This window comes from Canis lupus, chromosome 29 (assembly GCF_011100685.1).
Source record: "Canis lupus familiaris isolate Mischka breed German Shepherd chromosome 29, alternate assembly UU_Cfam_GSD_1.0, whole genome shotgun sequence".
Lineage (NCBI taxonomy): Eukaryota > Metazoa > Chordata > Mammalia > Carnivora > Canidae > Canis > Canis lupus.
In genome coordinates, this window is record NC_049250.1 from 19,772,215 (window position 1) to 19,787,391 (window position 15,177).

Here is a 15,177-nt window from a genome sequence, read left to right on the forward strand (position 1 = left end):
GGCACCACCACAGCCAAACAAAAGATGCAGACACTCATGCACACCTCTCATCTAACAAGTGAATTGATCATTTTTAAAAATTAAATTGACAAAGGCCAAATAACTTAACCTTTTAGGCCCCAATTTCCTCATCTAGAAAAGAGTGGTGATGAATTAGAAAGCTCCCTCCCAGCATTGTGATTCATTGGCAATGTATAAATTCCTCTTTATTGTATGCTAATAATTCAATCAATCATGAGTATGTGTATTTCTAATTAACTGAGTGTATTAAGACTTATAGTCCAGGTCTAGGTTTTGTGGCTAACACTCTCTAAGAAATAATGACAAAAAACTGGTAAAAAAAAATATGATTCAAGTTTACACTACATCAGTATTTTGTAAATGGTTATTTCCTTCTAGGACTTCTCTTTGTAAGAGTATGGGGTAAAAAACAAAATAAGCTCAAAGTAATCATGAATAGTTAAGCATTGCCTTCTCAATTTGACTGGTGTTTTTTTTCCTGCTTGTACTTTCAGTTTCAAATGACACTGGCCTTCTTAGTCACTCACCAGCTTAGGTGACAAAATGTAGGGAAGCAGGATAAAAACATGGGTGTCCCCATGCATAGATTCTATTAACCTGGCTTCACAGAAGGCAGAATGATGTTTCTCAGGGCTCTTCTTTTTACTGAAGTAAGTTCATTTCAATTACCAACATCAAAATAAGAAAAATAAATACCATCACTATCTCATACTTACTACTTTTCTTCCAGAAAGCTCAACCTATTTTATATTCTTTACGTAGAACTTATCCATGTGCCAAGTATTTAAAATCATGCAGTGCCCACAAGACAAGAAAATGGATAAATTAAATGTTAGTAGTTTCTTTTTTTTTTTTTTTTAATTTTTATTTATTTATGATAGTCACAGAGAGAGAAAGAGGCAGAGACACAGGCAGAGGGAGAAGCAGGCTCCATGCACCGGGAGCCTGACGTGGGATTCGATCCCGGGTCTCCGGGATCGCGCCCTGGGCCAAAGGCAGGCGCCAACCGCTGCGCCACCCAGGGATCCCCTGTTAGTAGTTTCTAATGAAGAAAGTGGTAAGAATGATTTCTAGGATGTGTGGGTGGAAACACAGAAGTTAGGTAATTTCCTCAAAATCACTGGATGGACTTTGAATCCTTGCTTGGCCATGACTAGGCATTTTGTCAACAGAGGGAATTCAAATGAAATTGTTTATATCTGACAAGAGGTACACTTGAAGCAAAAGGGCTCATGGTTTTATTCTATAACTCCTATTCCCCATGCAGATGTTGGATTTGCTAAAGATTTTGCAATTTATGGCACATGTAATATCTGTATGGGAAGTCTTAGTGGACATATTTCTCAAGTTAGGAAAGATAAATTGAAGTGACATTTTATTTGATTCCTTGTTCAGAGTCAACTAGCTTCGTAATAACCTGGAGATCCACTTTCTAGAAGATTCCCAGTGTGCTGTTGGGACAATTACAGGACCATTTTCTAGTTTAGTTAACACATTTCTAACAAAAGATGGAGGCATCGAATATGGGAAAGATACATCTTAGGTAAGGGTTGGGTTCCAACGTTAACATCCCAAAGTCTAGACAGACAGATAAAATGATCCTTAAAACTCCTTAGAGAAGGGCATCTGGGTGGCTCAGTGGCTGAGCGTCTGCCTTTGGCTCAGGTCATGATCCCGGGGGTCTTGGGATCCAGTCCTGCACTGGGCTCCCCAATGTCTAGGACTGCTTATCCCTCTGTCTAGGTCTCTGCCTGTGTCTCTCATGAATAAATAAAATCTTTAAAACAAACAAACAAAACCCCAAAACTCCCTCAGCAGACATCTCAATGCACATCTCTGTCCCCTCCAAGGGCAACACAGTCAGGTTCTCCTCTAGCGTGGAAGCACACCACTCTTTCTTATCTGAGTCCTAAATGATGTCGTGTATGTAGGAGCTGTGCGTTTAAAAAACATGTGGCTACATTTTCACACTCTTAGAGCCACAGGAGTACCAACACCCAGTAAACTCCTGTCGCTCATCTCACGATCACTCTGTTAGGGTACATATTTATTGGGTAAAATGATAGGCTCACACTACTTAACCACTTCATAGTCACCTATTCCTTTCTTCTGAATGTGGATAGATGATATTGTGTAAGTTAAATGTACATGTAAAGTGACTCCATTGTAAATCTATCTTTATCATGTTTTGCTAAACACAAAGGGTATAAACATCACTATGAACATTTATTGTCCTCCAAGGATAGAGCCTGGAACATAGTAATGGACACTCAGTCAACCATGTTAACTTGTGATTTAAGAAAAATTCCCGGGATCAACTAAATTTCTCATAGAAATTCTTGTAATTTCCGTTACTTTCGCAGAAAAATATTTCATAAAAATGCGTGCTATCCTTGTAATTTGTGTCATTCAAATACCTATAGAGATAAGAAAGAGAGTCTAATAAACTGATGTTTACTTCTGTCCTATAAAACCAAGCTTACCTACTATGCTGCCTTATGTAGAGTATTTTAAAAAGTGGCCCTTGAAGCTCATTATATGTGTGGGGGGAGGAATTGGGGGTGCAAAGGGAGGAAGTAGAGAGTAAGTAAGTAATAAGTTGCTTCTTGAGAAAGTTTTGCAGACTGCCGTGGATGAGAAACATCAAAATAAATAGGTTCATATAAACAATAATAAATATATATTATTATCCTCAATGAATGCTCTTGTATTTGCCCCTAATCCCAGATACGTGTAAAAGAAATTTTTTACAATGTAGATTAACAACAGCCTGTACCAACTCCTACCTTTCCTTTTTACGCTCTTTCCATGCAAATAAAATTATCCTTTAAAAAATGTCAAACAAAAATAATTAGTTTCAAAGAGTTCTAATGACAAAATTCATGATTCTTCCTTTGTAATCTACAAATTGAGAATAAGTCTAGCATTATACATATAAGATGTTAAAATATATTTGGATATTCGAGGCGCCTGGGTGGCTCAGGAGGTTAAGCATCTACCTTCAGCTCAGGTCATGATCTCAGGGTACTAGGATCAAGCCGAGTCTGCTTGTCCTCTCCTCTCTGCTCCTCCCCCCACTGTGCTCTCTCTCTCTCTCAAATAAATGAAATCTAAAAAACAAAACAAAAAACCAAACCATATTTATTAAACCATATTTGGATGGCTTAAGTCAATTTATTGGCCTTTAAATTTCAAATAATTAGAAAACTTTAAATCCAATATTTTCCTTGGTTTTTATTTATTTTATTATTTAAGATTTTATTTATTTATTCATGAGAGACACAAGGAGAGGCACAGGCAGAGGAGAACCAGGCTCCATGCAGGGAGCCCAATGTGGGACTTGATCCCAGGTCTCCAGGATCACGCCCTGGGCTGAAGGTGGCGCTAAACCACTGAGCCACCCAGGCTGCTCAATTTTTCTTTTTAAAAAGCATGTTATTAAAAAAATGTATTAAAACTGATTTAATCTCTGCCATTTTAAGAGCCGATCAAATTCAACTGTGGGTCAGTCTAGTTCTGACAAGTAACTAAATGCTTCTTTGTCTTAAGGAAGCCATGCAGGAACTTCTTGGTGTATATTCAAAAGAAATTGGTTCTTTGGATCCCCATAACTATGGACACTATTTGAATTCATGCAGCTTACCACCAGAAGAATACCTTATGTAACTTTCCCCATTAGAGATAATATTGTTTTGCATGTGTTTATTTCTTGTTAATTTTTGGAGTATGCATTTAACATTCATCTAAGTGTCTTAAGTGTACTTTAAATGTTCTTCATCAAGGAGATAAAATTCAGAATGTCTACTATAACCCCTTTGGCTGTTTGGCAATAAAATCTGACAACTACGGCATTCTCTTTTGTAGTTCTGGAAGGGATGGATTTGATCACATTAAGTTTCTGATCAAATATGCCCCTCCCTGCCCCCCCCCCCCAAAAAAAAAGTTCTAGTCCGTGTCTACTTTGTTAGGCATTTCTTCACAAGTCAAAAAAATTAATGCCTTCCTTTAAAATGCTTTGCCAAGATTCTTCAAAGTTTTGCTTAGGCATCTATTCGAATGCTCAAATTAGCCACATCAATTTGAATAGTTAGTTTAAACTATTTCAGGCAGAAAATGAGTCAGAAAGATTTTTATAAAAGTTCTACAAAATGAAAATTGGACTTGATTTCTTTAATTTTTCATTTTTCTGGTTTTATGAATTTTTCATGTGTCAAATCAACTGGCCCTCTGAAGGAAATATAAAGAGTACATGCATTTTAATAACATAAGTATTTTAATAAGTTATAAAACATCTTTTCAAAAATTTAAATAAAAAGTATAATTTTACCACATTTGCCTAACATAGAATTATTTTTAAAATGGTAAAATTGTTAAAAGATGGTAATACAATTCTACCACATTTGGAGGGAAATTTTCAGGACATTACCAGTTTAAAATATGGCTTTCCTTTCTAGTGGAGAAACGTCTACAAGACGTTCCTTGTAGACTTGTTCTAAACCCTCATTATAAGTGGCCTGGTAGCATCAGAAAGAATTTAAGACTATCAACATACTCCACTGGGCAAATAAGTATGTGACTTAAAAGTCGGTAAACATATTGGAAATTTTTCTGACATTGCTTCCTGTTGGTGACGAAAAGCCATAGAAACAAATGTTGTTTAAATACTCTACCCAGTAAGGAACGCTATTTTAGGTATAATAGCGCCATCGAAGTACTTCCTGTCCTTAATAAGTTATAGGTAGGCTAAACACACGCTTGGTTAATGGCTCTTTTCTGAGTCAAAATAACAAGACAGTTAAGTGTGTAATTCAGGCCGCTAACCATTTATCTTATTAAATAAAAAACTTGTATTCCCTTGAAATGAAAGAAAAACTTTAACAAACTGGTACAGCAGTTCAAAGGAGATACAATTAATCTGTTTTGGGAATAGTGAAGGGAGAGCAGGAGGGAAAAGAATCACTGTTTTTTCCTTCAAGTAAGTCATTCTAACTTTGATCTAAATTTAGGTAATGCATACTTCCTGTGGTAACTTTTCTTTTCAAGTTGCAATGTTTTCAATGTTAAATTTGCTCTGAAGCAGTGTTTTTTGGTGGAGTTTTATTTTTAAATGGGAGTGAACGGAGGATGAGACCAGGGACTGGTTTCATTAAGAAAAAAAATAGTGTGTGTGTGTATACACATTACTTTTTGGTCTACCCAAAATAACAGATTTGTGCTGATTATGTTCTCTAGGTGAGAAGATTTTGATTAGAAAAATGTTTCTGCTAAACAACAATTAGAAACAGCAAGTGACTCAAGGACTTTAAAAAAAATTCTTTGTTTTGGGTCAATTTCTTGTCTGAAGTTAGCGTAATCAGACATTAAATATAGAAATGCCAACAATGTACCCCTTTCCTGGCCCTCTAAGTTCCTAGGGCCTCAGGCCTAGGATAGAAATAAATTCTGTGTATGGAGGGAGGGGCCAGCCACTTAGCTAAGGTGGCTCACATGAGTCACCATCTTGCCCTCTAACATGTGTTAGGGAGACCTGAGTGACAGTATCTGTGCCTGCCACTCTGAACTGCCACTAGCTCTGCATATTCTAATCTAGTAAAACCTCAAAAGATTAAAACATTTACAGTTGTCAATCCGGTTTCAGACTACACTTAATCCAACATATTGCTATTAACTTTCTGTTGAAACTCTTGAGTTTTCCCCATTTACTGATTTTACAGCATTACAGAATAGCTGTATTATCGAACCCTGCACTAACATTTAAGTTCCAGGATTAATTATCAAAGATGATTATATAATTAGGATGCTTCCCTTGCGAAGGGCACAAAAGTTTTAAAAAATCCTATCTGTCTTAAGGAACGTAGCAGCTGCCAAGACATCAAAGTGAAATAAAGGAAGCTAAGTGCTTAGAGCTGTGGATGGAGCCCAGCTATAAGGGCATATACAGCCTCAGCTCTCCTGATTCCAGTTTTCAATCCTAGACCTGCCCCTGGGCCAGCCTCTGCTGACTCAGCAGAGTTCAAGATTATAGTAAGAGAGTACTGTTTTCTTCTCTCCCCATCCACACCTAGTCCCCCAAGACAGTGACACATAAACTACCCACTTGCAGAACAAATTTCAAGACAAATTATTAAACCATTTTAAGTAGAAAGGCCTATGTAGCTTCTTCATTTGTTAACCAATCATGACTTAAAAGATTTAAAGTACAGGGCTATTCCCAGGGATTAGAGAGTTGATAATGCAGGGTGAAGTCTTGGATCATTAATCCAGCCTGTCACCGAGTCCCCACGAGACATCTTATGCCAAACTATTATGTCAAAAGTAACTCTTTCAAAAAATAAAATAATTTAACATTAACCAGAAGTATCAGTTGACAATAAAGAGAGGTACGATGATCTTCATTAGTTTGGAAACCAAACTCTGATCTTAAAAAGAGAGAAAGGTAAATGGGAAATAATTTAATTAAGTCTGTCCTGACAAAGCCAGTTTCAAGGATGTGATTATCTCCAATTTAGGCATCTTCTATTAACAGGGTCAGCAAACTATACAGCTGGCCTGTGGGCTAAATCCTGCCCACCACCTGTTTTTCTATGGCCTCTGAGCTAAGAATGGATTTACATTTTTTAATAATTGAAAAAAGAATCAAAAGAAGAGTATTTTGTAACACATGAAAACTGTATAAAATCAAAATATCAGTTTCTGTAGGTAAAGTTTTATCGAACACAGCACTCTCATCTGTTTGTATAGGGTCTATGGTTGGTTTTGCACTATAGCAGCAGAGCCAAATAGCTGTGGCACAGACTGTATGGTCTGTAAAGCCTAAGATACTTATCACTTGGTCCTGTACAAAAAAAAAAATAAAAAATAAGAAAGGTCAGCCTACCCTGGGTTTATGACAATGTCACTTGTTGCTAGACAGGAGTGTTTGGAACAGATAGCTTCAGTGAGAATTAGGTGTTTCCCAGTAAGAACAACACCCAAGGCCTCAAAATGCCCCCATGAAAATCCTTGATGGATATAGATTCGTATACTTGAGAGGACATGTAACAAAACGTACCTGGTCACTAGGCTCAAAGCTCATCTCCTCCTTCTCAGTTTTCATAGCTATTAATTTTGTGTTACTGGCAGGGTCTGTCTTACTGTCCAGTCGCTCAAGTTTGGGGGTTATTTCCGGTAAACCAATATCTTTAGTATCATCTTTATCCAGTAGGTAGCGGAGTAGTGCATTCTCTTTCTTCTTGGGGCTCACTGGCTCTTGTTTAATTGTCACTTCTGAGCCGGGAGCTGTGCTGCTCGCCTCCTGGCTCAGCTCCTTGCCTGTGGCTTCTGCCGTTAACTTAGCCAAGTCCACAGGGGAACTGCTGTCCTGCAAGAGTCTGTGCAAAATCTTATGCTTCTCCTTGAGCGAGGTCCCGTGCGTGGACCCAGAGCCGGGCAAGCCAGCTGTGGAGTCCTTGTTGGCGTCCGACAGAGAGCTGGACAGGGGCGAAGGCTCCATCTGGTCAGATTTGGTGGTCAACAGCTGGAGGAGTTTGGTCTGTCCTTTGCTGTCATGCAGTCGGTTCTGTCCATCAGCTCTCTCACTGCTCACAGCCGGGGGCATGTTGGAATCATTTGTTTCCTTCTGCTCTCCAGGATGGCAGCTGCTCTCTGCTGGACCGGTTGTACCTTCAGATGGCTCCCCATAAAGTCCAAAACAGTCTTTGGAGTCTAAGCTTCCCATCTTGCTGAGTGGGGGAGGATTCATATTAACGGGGGAGTTTTGCAAGTTGCCCATTTTTAGGTCTGGTGAAGCCAACGACGACCCCAGGGAGACCCCATGCCCCTCACTGAGGGCCTGAAGTGCGTTGAGGGAACTGTTGGTGTAGCTATGGCTATTTCCTGTGCTGCTGCAAACGCCCACAGGGGAATGCAAGCTTCCTGCAGGGGAAAACTGACTGGGCGGGATCCGAGGGCTTCCAGCCACTCCGGGGCTCATGCGATGCCGTGGCGAAAGCATGGAGTTGGGCTGTCCTGGATTCATGCCAGGGCTGCTCTGTGAGGGACTGTTCATTTTGAGTGCATAGTTACTACCCTGAGGAGTGGTTGCTTGCATGCTCGACACATGGTTCATTCCCCCAGAACCACCAAACCTGCCCATGGGCATGCCCATTTGTTCCTTTGGGCCATTGATGGGAAAATTTATATTGCTACTGAGGGTCATGTCCTGACCTGGGTTCCCACTGCACATGGCCTGATGGGCAGGGCTGCTAGAGCTAATTGGGTTCAATGGCTTCCCCATCGCTTGTCCAGTCAGATCCGGATTCATTACACACACGTTCTGCTCTCTGTATAACGAGGAAAGAAATATAGAAGGAAAAACATTTAGCAAGTTGTTATTAATTCAAAAAATGAGATGGCCTCTTTTCTTTAAAAGAACAGACTATTTTTAAAGGACAGATAATACTCTGATGAAACAATCTGCAATTATGGACAAGACCGAACATGCATAATTTTGGATCAAGAGTGATGTTTTTCAGTCAACTCATTAAGATGTCTGCGGTTTTACAGAGGGGGTATCTTTAAATTCAACTACTACTGTACTGACACTGTAGTAACTAGACAAGACATTAGAGAGGTTCCAATTACATACTATCCCCCTTTCTCATTACATGACATATTATCAGGAATAACTGAGAACTTGTACTACCTCTTAAAGGAATGACCCAAACAAGTAGAGCGGTCTTCAATTATTTGCCAGATTACAATTCCTAACAATAGACACGTCTGTAAGGCCAGAGAGCTCTGAGGTATACTACTTGGCTCAATACGGGGGGAGAGGGGGAAACTCACCTCTAACCATTAGAAAGGCTACAAGTTCTAGAGCTGATAAAGTTACCAAAAGTATTTAGAATTAGATCACCTTGTCTAACAGATCCCCTTGCAAGTCAAAGCAAGAGCCTCCAAAACAGACAACAAGAAACAGAACTACAGAGTGATCTTGGTCTGTGATCTTATTCTCCAACGCCTAGACAACTCCAATCCACTCCTTTCTAGTGACTAAAAGCAGGTTTTCTGGGCTAGGTGATTTCCCAAACCCTATAAGCTTTAATTTACAGCCTTGGCAGTCATTTGTGAGTTACCACATGTGTTCACAAATCCAAACAAAACAGGTTTCACAAATTGTCAAACATCAGCTTTCACTTGGGCGGGGGGGGGGGGGGGGGGGGGGGTGGGGGGGGTGGGGGGGGTGGGGGGTGCGGTGAAATTTGGCACATCTGTAATCACTTTCAAATTGTTTCGGTTTGAGGTCAGATTTATTAACAGTTTGGCAAACAGGGCTGCCTGATTTTTTTTTTTAATCCCTAAATAAGAAAGTACATAATCAAGAAATGTAATAAAAGGGGACTCTTTAACCAGTGCAACTTTATGTATCTTCTGATAGTACCTCATAAAGTTTTATATAGCACATACATAAATACTTATATATAACTTGAAACGTAATCATTTTCCTAAATTTGTGCTCTAAAACAATATAGTTTATGACATTTAAAGTCAACATTTAATTTTCTGTACTTTCATTTTTTATGGAAATCTTTATTACCTTTCAATTTAAAGGCTTATGTCAAGAAGTTAATTTAAACCCGAGGAAAAAAAATCTAAAATATTCCCTCTAAGTATATATATTTGAAAGTTTTAGATTTCAGCACACAGAAGCAGAAATCATGCTAGTGGCTTCAATAGTTCTGAATCACACATGTCTCCCTGGGAACTGATCAATTTTCCCTTCTCTGATATAGGTGGTCATGTCTGAGCCAAGTGAGTGCTAGCCTGTGTTCTTCCAGCTGGGTTTAAAATTCACTAGCATTAAGACAAAAATCCGAAGTATAGCCCTACTTTGCTAGTATCATAAATTGTCTTTTAGCCAAAAGTTAATAGCAACTTAATTTTATATTTTACGTGCCTGGGGCTGATGAGCAGAAATGTCTAACAAGGTTGGAAAGCTCTAGGGTGATCTGTTGCTTTTGTACCATTTCCTCTTGACTTGGGGAAGGAAAAGTGATTTCTTATAACTAGGATTACCTGTGAAGCATATGTAACGATATTACAAGCTGAGGTTCATTAGTAGTCTGAGAACGGATGAGTTTGCTCTTCGTTTGTGCAGCAACAAGAGTGCCATCGGACAAGGAAAAACGATAGATTTGACTGAACGCCAATCCTTGTCTCAGCACTGTAGGCAAGCAAGGAAACAGAATGCATGTTTAGAAAAAAAAAAGATCAAAGAGTGGGGGTGGGATAAGACATAGTAATAAACTTCATTAAGTTTATGCCCATATTTTCTCATGGGCATGTTAACAAGAGTCTAAGTACTATTTCATGATACTGAAACATTTTAACATTTTAAAAGCACATTTATTTTTTACTCAAAAAGCTAATAAGTTCAATGTACTGTTTTGTTTTTAAAATAAGGCTTGGACCCTCAAACTATGTTCTTTTTAAAATCTTTAGTACTAAGGCAAAAGAGTGTAAACCATTTATGGACTCAAAACTAGTTTTCAATGATTTGTTCAAAATATCAGAAAACAATATAATGTATAAACATGATACCTTTAAAGTGTACAATTTGCCTTTAAGTTTCTTTTAAACTAACAAAAATATTATAGTAAAATTCAGGATATTAAATATGTTCTCTGAATATTCATCTTGAAGTTATTACTCCTCATCATCTCATAATACTATCCCCATTCTATTTCTCAGTATGTAAGAAGTATTATTTCTGTGGATAGGACAACAGGAAGTAAAAGATAAACAGAAAAATCTTTTCAGAGGACAAAAAGGCTAAATAGGCAACTGAAACAATAAAAGGGGAATTAGTTTAATTTCTGAATAAAGAATCTGGTTGTTTCCATTTGTGAGACAACAGAAGAACATATAACATACACCAACTGGTTTAATGTAATTTCTCTTAAAACTTCAGATTTATCTTTTTAAAACAACTATATTTTGAAGCTGTCAAATACTGCCTATCAAAAAAGAATATTTCTTTAAAAAAAGAACATTTGATTCAGAAAAAAAGTAGCCATGTAATTTGGTTACCCTCTTAAACCATTCTAAGAAGACTACCATGTTTTTTTTTAAATATTTTATTTATTTATTCATAGAGACAGAGACAGAGAGAGAGAGAGAGAGAGAGAGAGAGAGAGAGAGGGGCAGAGGCACAGGCAGAGGGAGAAGCAGGCTCCACGCAGGGAGCCCGATGTGGGACTCGATCCTGGGTCCCCAGGATCACACCCTGGGCTGAAGGCGGCGCGAAACCGCTGCGCTACCGGGGCTGCCCGACTACCATGTTTTTATCACATAATCTTCTACACAAATTTTGTGGGTTGAATAGCTAGTTCCAAGAACAGCCAAACCGAGCATATTCATGATTTCACAAAATTGTCACAAGTGAGTTAGTGAGAGAGGGAGTCACTGACACATAATATGGATCTGGAGTTTTCTTGGTAAAATTTTACTTTGAGCAATTTCCCTGATGAAACCCCCTCTGCAGTTTCAGTTACATGCAGAATTTAGGTATTTCTGCCATCAACTGTTGCATGAAGTTACTCTGAAGTGGTAGTACTAGCAATGAATTACTGTACGTATGTATATCTTGCTTTCTGCACAATGAGTAGGTTCCTGTAAGGCAGAATAAATACAATATTTATAATGGGATTCCTATTTTCAATAGCTTAAAATTTCGGAATTTCATCTGTAATCACTTAAGATTTTCTCTTTGGTCTACATCAAACATCTCTACTTAAGTAGATATGTTTGTGCATGCACCTGAATTCACTTAGGAAGCTCTTCCATTAAAACACAAACTTTTAGTAGATTTTTATTCAATGTGATTGATTACGTTCGATCTTATTTACTTCACACATTTGGATGTAGTGTATTTCTACATTTTGTAGTTTCCTTTCAGTGGGTCCCACCTTCGTAAGCCTACCATGCTGCCTGGTACATTTCTGTAAACCCTTTTGTAAGGAATCAGGAAACCACAGAATTGAGTGTAGGGCATTGCTACTCAGGACTCAAGGACATTGAATGTTTGCTCATGGTGATTTTAAAATTTTCCTTATTATTTATTTCTTACTATCTTTTAAAACAATATTTATTTATTTGAACAAGAGAGCATGAGAGCAGGGGGAAAGGGATGGAGAGGGAGAAGTAGACTCCTTGCTGAGCTAGGGGCTTGATTCCATGATGCTGAGACCATGACCTGAGCCAAAATCAAGAGTCGGAAGGCTTAGCCAACTGAGCTACTCAGGTGCCCCATCATTACTATTTTTTAAATTTTAAACCAGATCTAGTGAAATAGTAGGTTAAAACACTGATTTCTGCCAAATATAGAATCTTTACTTCCTTATTCTTTCCAACTTAAGAGAAAAATGCTGAAAGGCACAAATTGCTGGATTATGTACTTATTTCTAAGATAGATAAATAAGATGAAAAAGATATGATGAGAAAAAAATGAGAGGGGGAGAGGGATCACTTACTATGGTATGTACTTTTTCATAAGTGATCTTAAAGCACAGGGTTTATTTTTATTTTATTTTTAAAGATTTTATTTATTTATTCATGAGAGACACACACAGAGATAGAGAGGCAGAGACACAGAGGCAGAGACACAGGCTCCCTGCATGGAGCCTGACGTGGGACTCGATCCCAGGTCTCCAGGATCATGCCCTGGACTGAAGGCGGCGCTAAACCGCTGAGCCACCAGGGCTGCCCAAAGCACAGAGTTTAAGTATACAAACATTACTGGTAAAATGCTAAGGTCACAGATGCACATTAAATGGAAGATGACACACTAGAACTCTGTTTTCGACGAGGAGTTAGGGCTTTTTTTCTGCCAAAATTCGGACAAATTGCCAAGCTGAGTTACAAGGCACACCCTGCTGCCCCCATCCATCATGGGCATCATGGTCCCTTCCTGGTGAACCCAGGCCTCCTAACCCAGTGCACCCTGCCAGGACATACAGCATCCATGAAAGGAGGACCGAAAGACCAGGAGAAGTGTCTCCCTCCTCCACTGAGTTCTTAATAAGTGCTTTGTCCTCACCAATATAACAAAAAACCAGAACGCACTTGAGGAAATGTGATTTTGTGTGAAGAACTCTGGGAGCAGCACAGCAGAGTGATGGCCAGGATGTGCCTCCAATTAAACTCCAGTGCGGACAATTAATAACTGAACACTCACAAGCCAGTCATTTCACCAGCTTCTGCCTCCCCATCCGTAGCTTGAGTCCTAATGCTTACCTCCCAGGAATGTTGAGGGTCAAGACACTGCAAAGAAGGAACATGTCAAAGACCAGGTGCTCAGTAAGGGCTGCTATTATTACTGACATAGGACTTTGAAGTCTTGGGTTTAGTTCTAGCTGTCTTATTAGCTGTCAGTCTAGCTTTCCTGTGACCTCAGACAAATCACTTCATTTCTTTTGGCCTTCTAGAAACAGAGGGGCAGTCTTCAGTGGTCATGATCTGGAAGGAGGGCTTGGGATCCCACTGTTACTTCTATCAGGAATTCAGCTGCTCTCACAAATTTCATTTCATTCTTATTTCCAGATTTTCCTTATGATTCAGAGATTTCTTTTGATATGAAATAGTACCTTATTATGTAGTCATATATATATATATATAGAGAGAGAGAGAGAGAGAGAGAGAGAAAGAGAGAGAGAAGCCTTACGATCAGAGAAGATGACCTCTTTCCCTTTCCTTTCTCCTATTTTTATGAAATTATCTCCTATTTATCTCATTCTTCTGTCCTTCAGATTCCATTAAATTTTCCTTTAGATGGCAACATTTTCTGGGCCAGACGATGCAAATATGTATGAACACAAAAAAGTCAACAGGTCCAAGCTTCCTGAGGTGAACTTCAGTATCACTGTTTCAGAGAAAGCTCCCAGTAGAAGCAGTAACATAGCAAAATCAACTTCAAGAGAAATACCACATAGAGATGCTTACCTTCATGATGATGCCTCTTAGCATAGGACACAGATTCCCCTTCGTGCTGTGCATGGAACTTCTGAATGCACCTTCTCACCAGGTCCTCCCAGCCTGGTTTCATGGCTGCCCTCATGGTGCTAGTATCCAGTGAAGTGATCTTGCCTATTAAATAACAGCAAGCATTACACCTACATACTGATCTATTATTTATGGCAATGATTAACATTTTAAAAGATAAAAATTTATTTATTTAGAATAGGTAGCGCAAGTACATGGGCCAAAAGGGTAGACAGTAAAAATAACTGTCCTTCCCTCTCTCTCCTGCATCTCCTCGACACTTCTGCCCCAGTCCCAGTCACTATTCCCAGCTTCTTCCTAGTCTTCTGAATGGAGTCCTTGCATTACAAATATGGAGAGTCTCAAATGATTTCTTCAGTCTTCTATGGAAAGAAAATTTACCTTGGAGATCTTGGCGAGTAGTAAAACTTTCTGAGGAGGGAAGAACTGGTCTTTCCTTCATGGGAACTCTTCTTGCCACGCAAATCAAGCAGGACTGCAAATCTTTAATCACATACATTTATGATTATCGTATTAGGTTTTTGCAGTGATTCAAACAAACTCAAATGTATTTATGACAACGCGACTTTGTATATCAATGAGGGAGGGAATGACAAAACACTCTGTATCTGCTTCTCACTGGCTTCATTCTCTCCCCACCTGAGTGGGGAGCAGCTGGAGAACAGGGTAGGTGTGCTGTGTGGTATGAGCTGGGGCAGGTCAGATGCACTGCTGAAGCCACACAACACATGCTGCGAGGGTACACCCACCATACTAGCTTAATAATCTGAAACTACCTCCTTAGTGATCGATGGAAGAGCACGTAATCCCTTCTTATTCCCTTCTTATTCACCGGCTGATAGTAACAACCAGCTTAATTCAACATTAAGTACCCAAATGAGGAAAACTAAAATCTGATACTCTGCTTTGTCAAGGTTTGTTTCTTGAGTTTTTGGTTTGCCACATACAGGAAAACTAGATACACCTTCTACCCAACTATGTAACTACTCCTAGAATGGCAATATGCAATTTAAAACAAAGAATATAAACTGAGTCTAGATTGGAATTTAGAGAACAAATCCTGGAAAGTGTAGCATGTGCCAGAGCAGCTGCATTACAGTTTAGAAGCTCAGCCTT

At 39.0% G+C, this 15,177-nt stretch overlaps 1 protein-coding gene across 9 annotated transcripts in view; it reads right to left on the bottom strand.

Annotated features, from left to right (window-relative positions):
- NCOA2 (nuclear receptor coactivator 2) overlaps positions 1 to 15,177 on the bottom strand; it is a 295,825-nt gene that overhangs the window by 38,640 nt on the left and 242,008 nt on the right. For all 9 annotated transcript variants that reach the window (XM_038579485.1, XM_038579489.1, XM_038579481.1 and 6 more), the window contains 4 exons: positions 14,443 to 14,544; positions 14,002 to 14,145; positions 10,078 to 10,225; positions 7,073 to 8,342 (listed from right to left, as the gene is read on the bottom strand). In XM_038579485.1, coding sequence (XP_038435413.1) covers positions 7,073 to 8,342; positions 10,078 to 10,225; positions 14,002 to 14,145; positions 14,443 to 14,544 — 1,664 coding nt within the window. The remainder of the gene's footprint in view (positions 1 to 7,072; positions 8,343 to 10,077; positions 10,226 to 14,001; positions 14,146 to 14,442; positions 14,545 to 15,177) is intronic.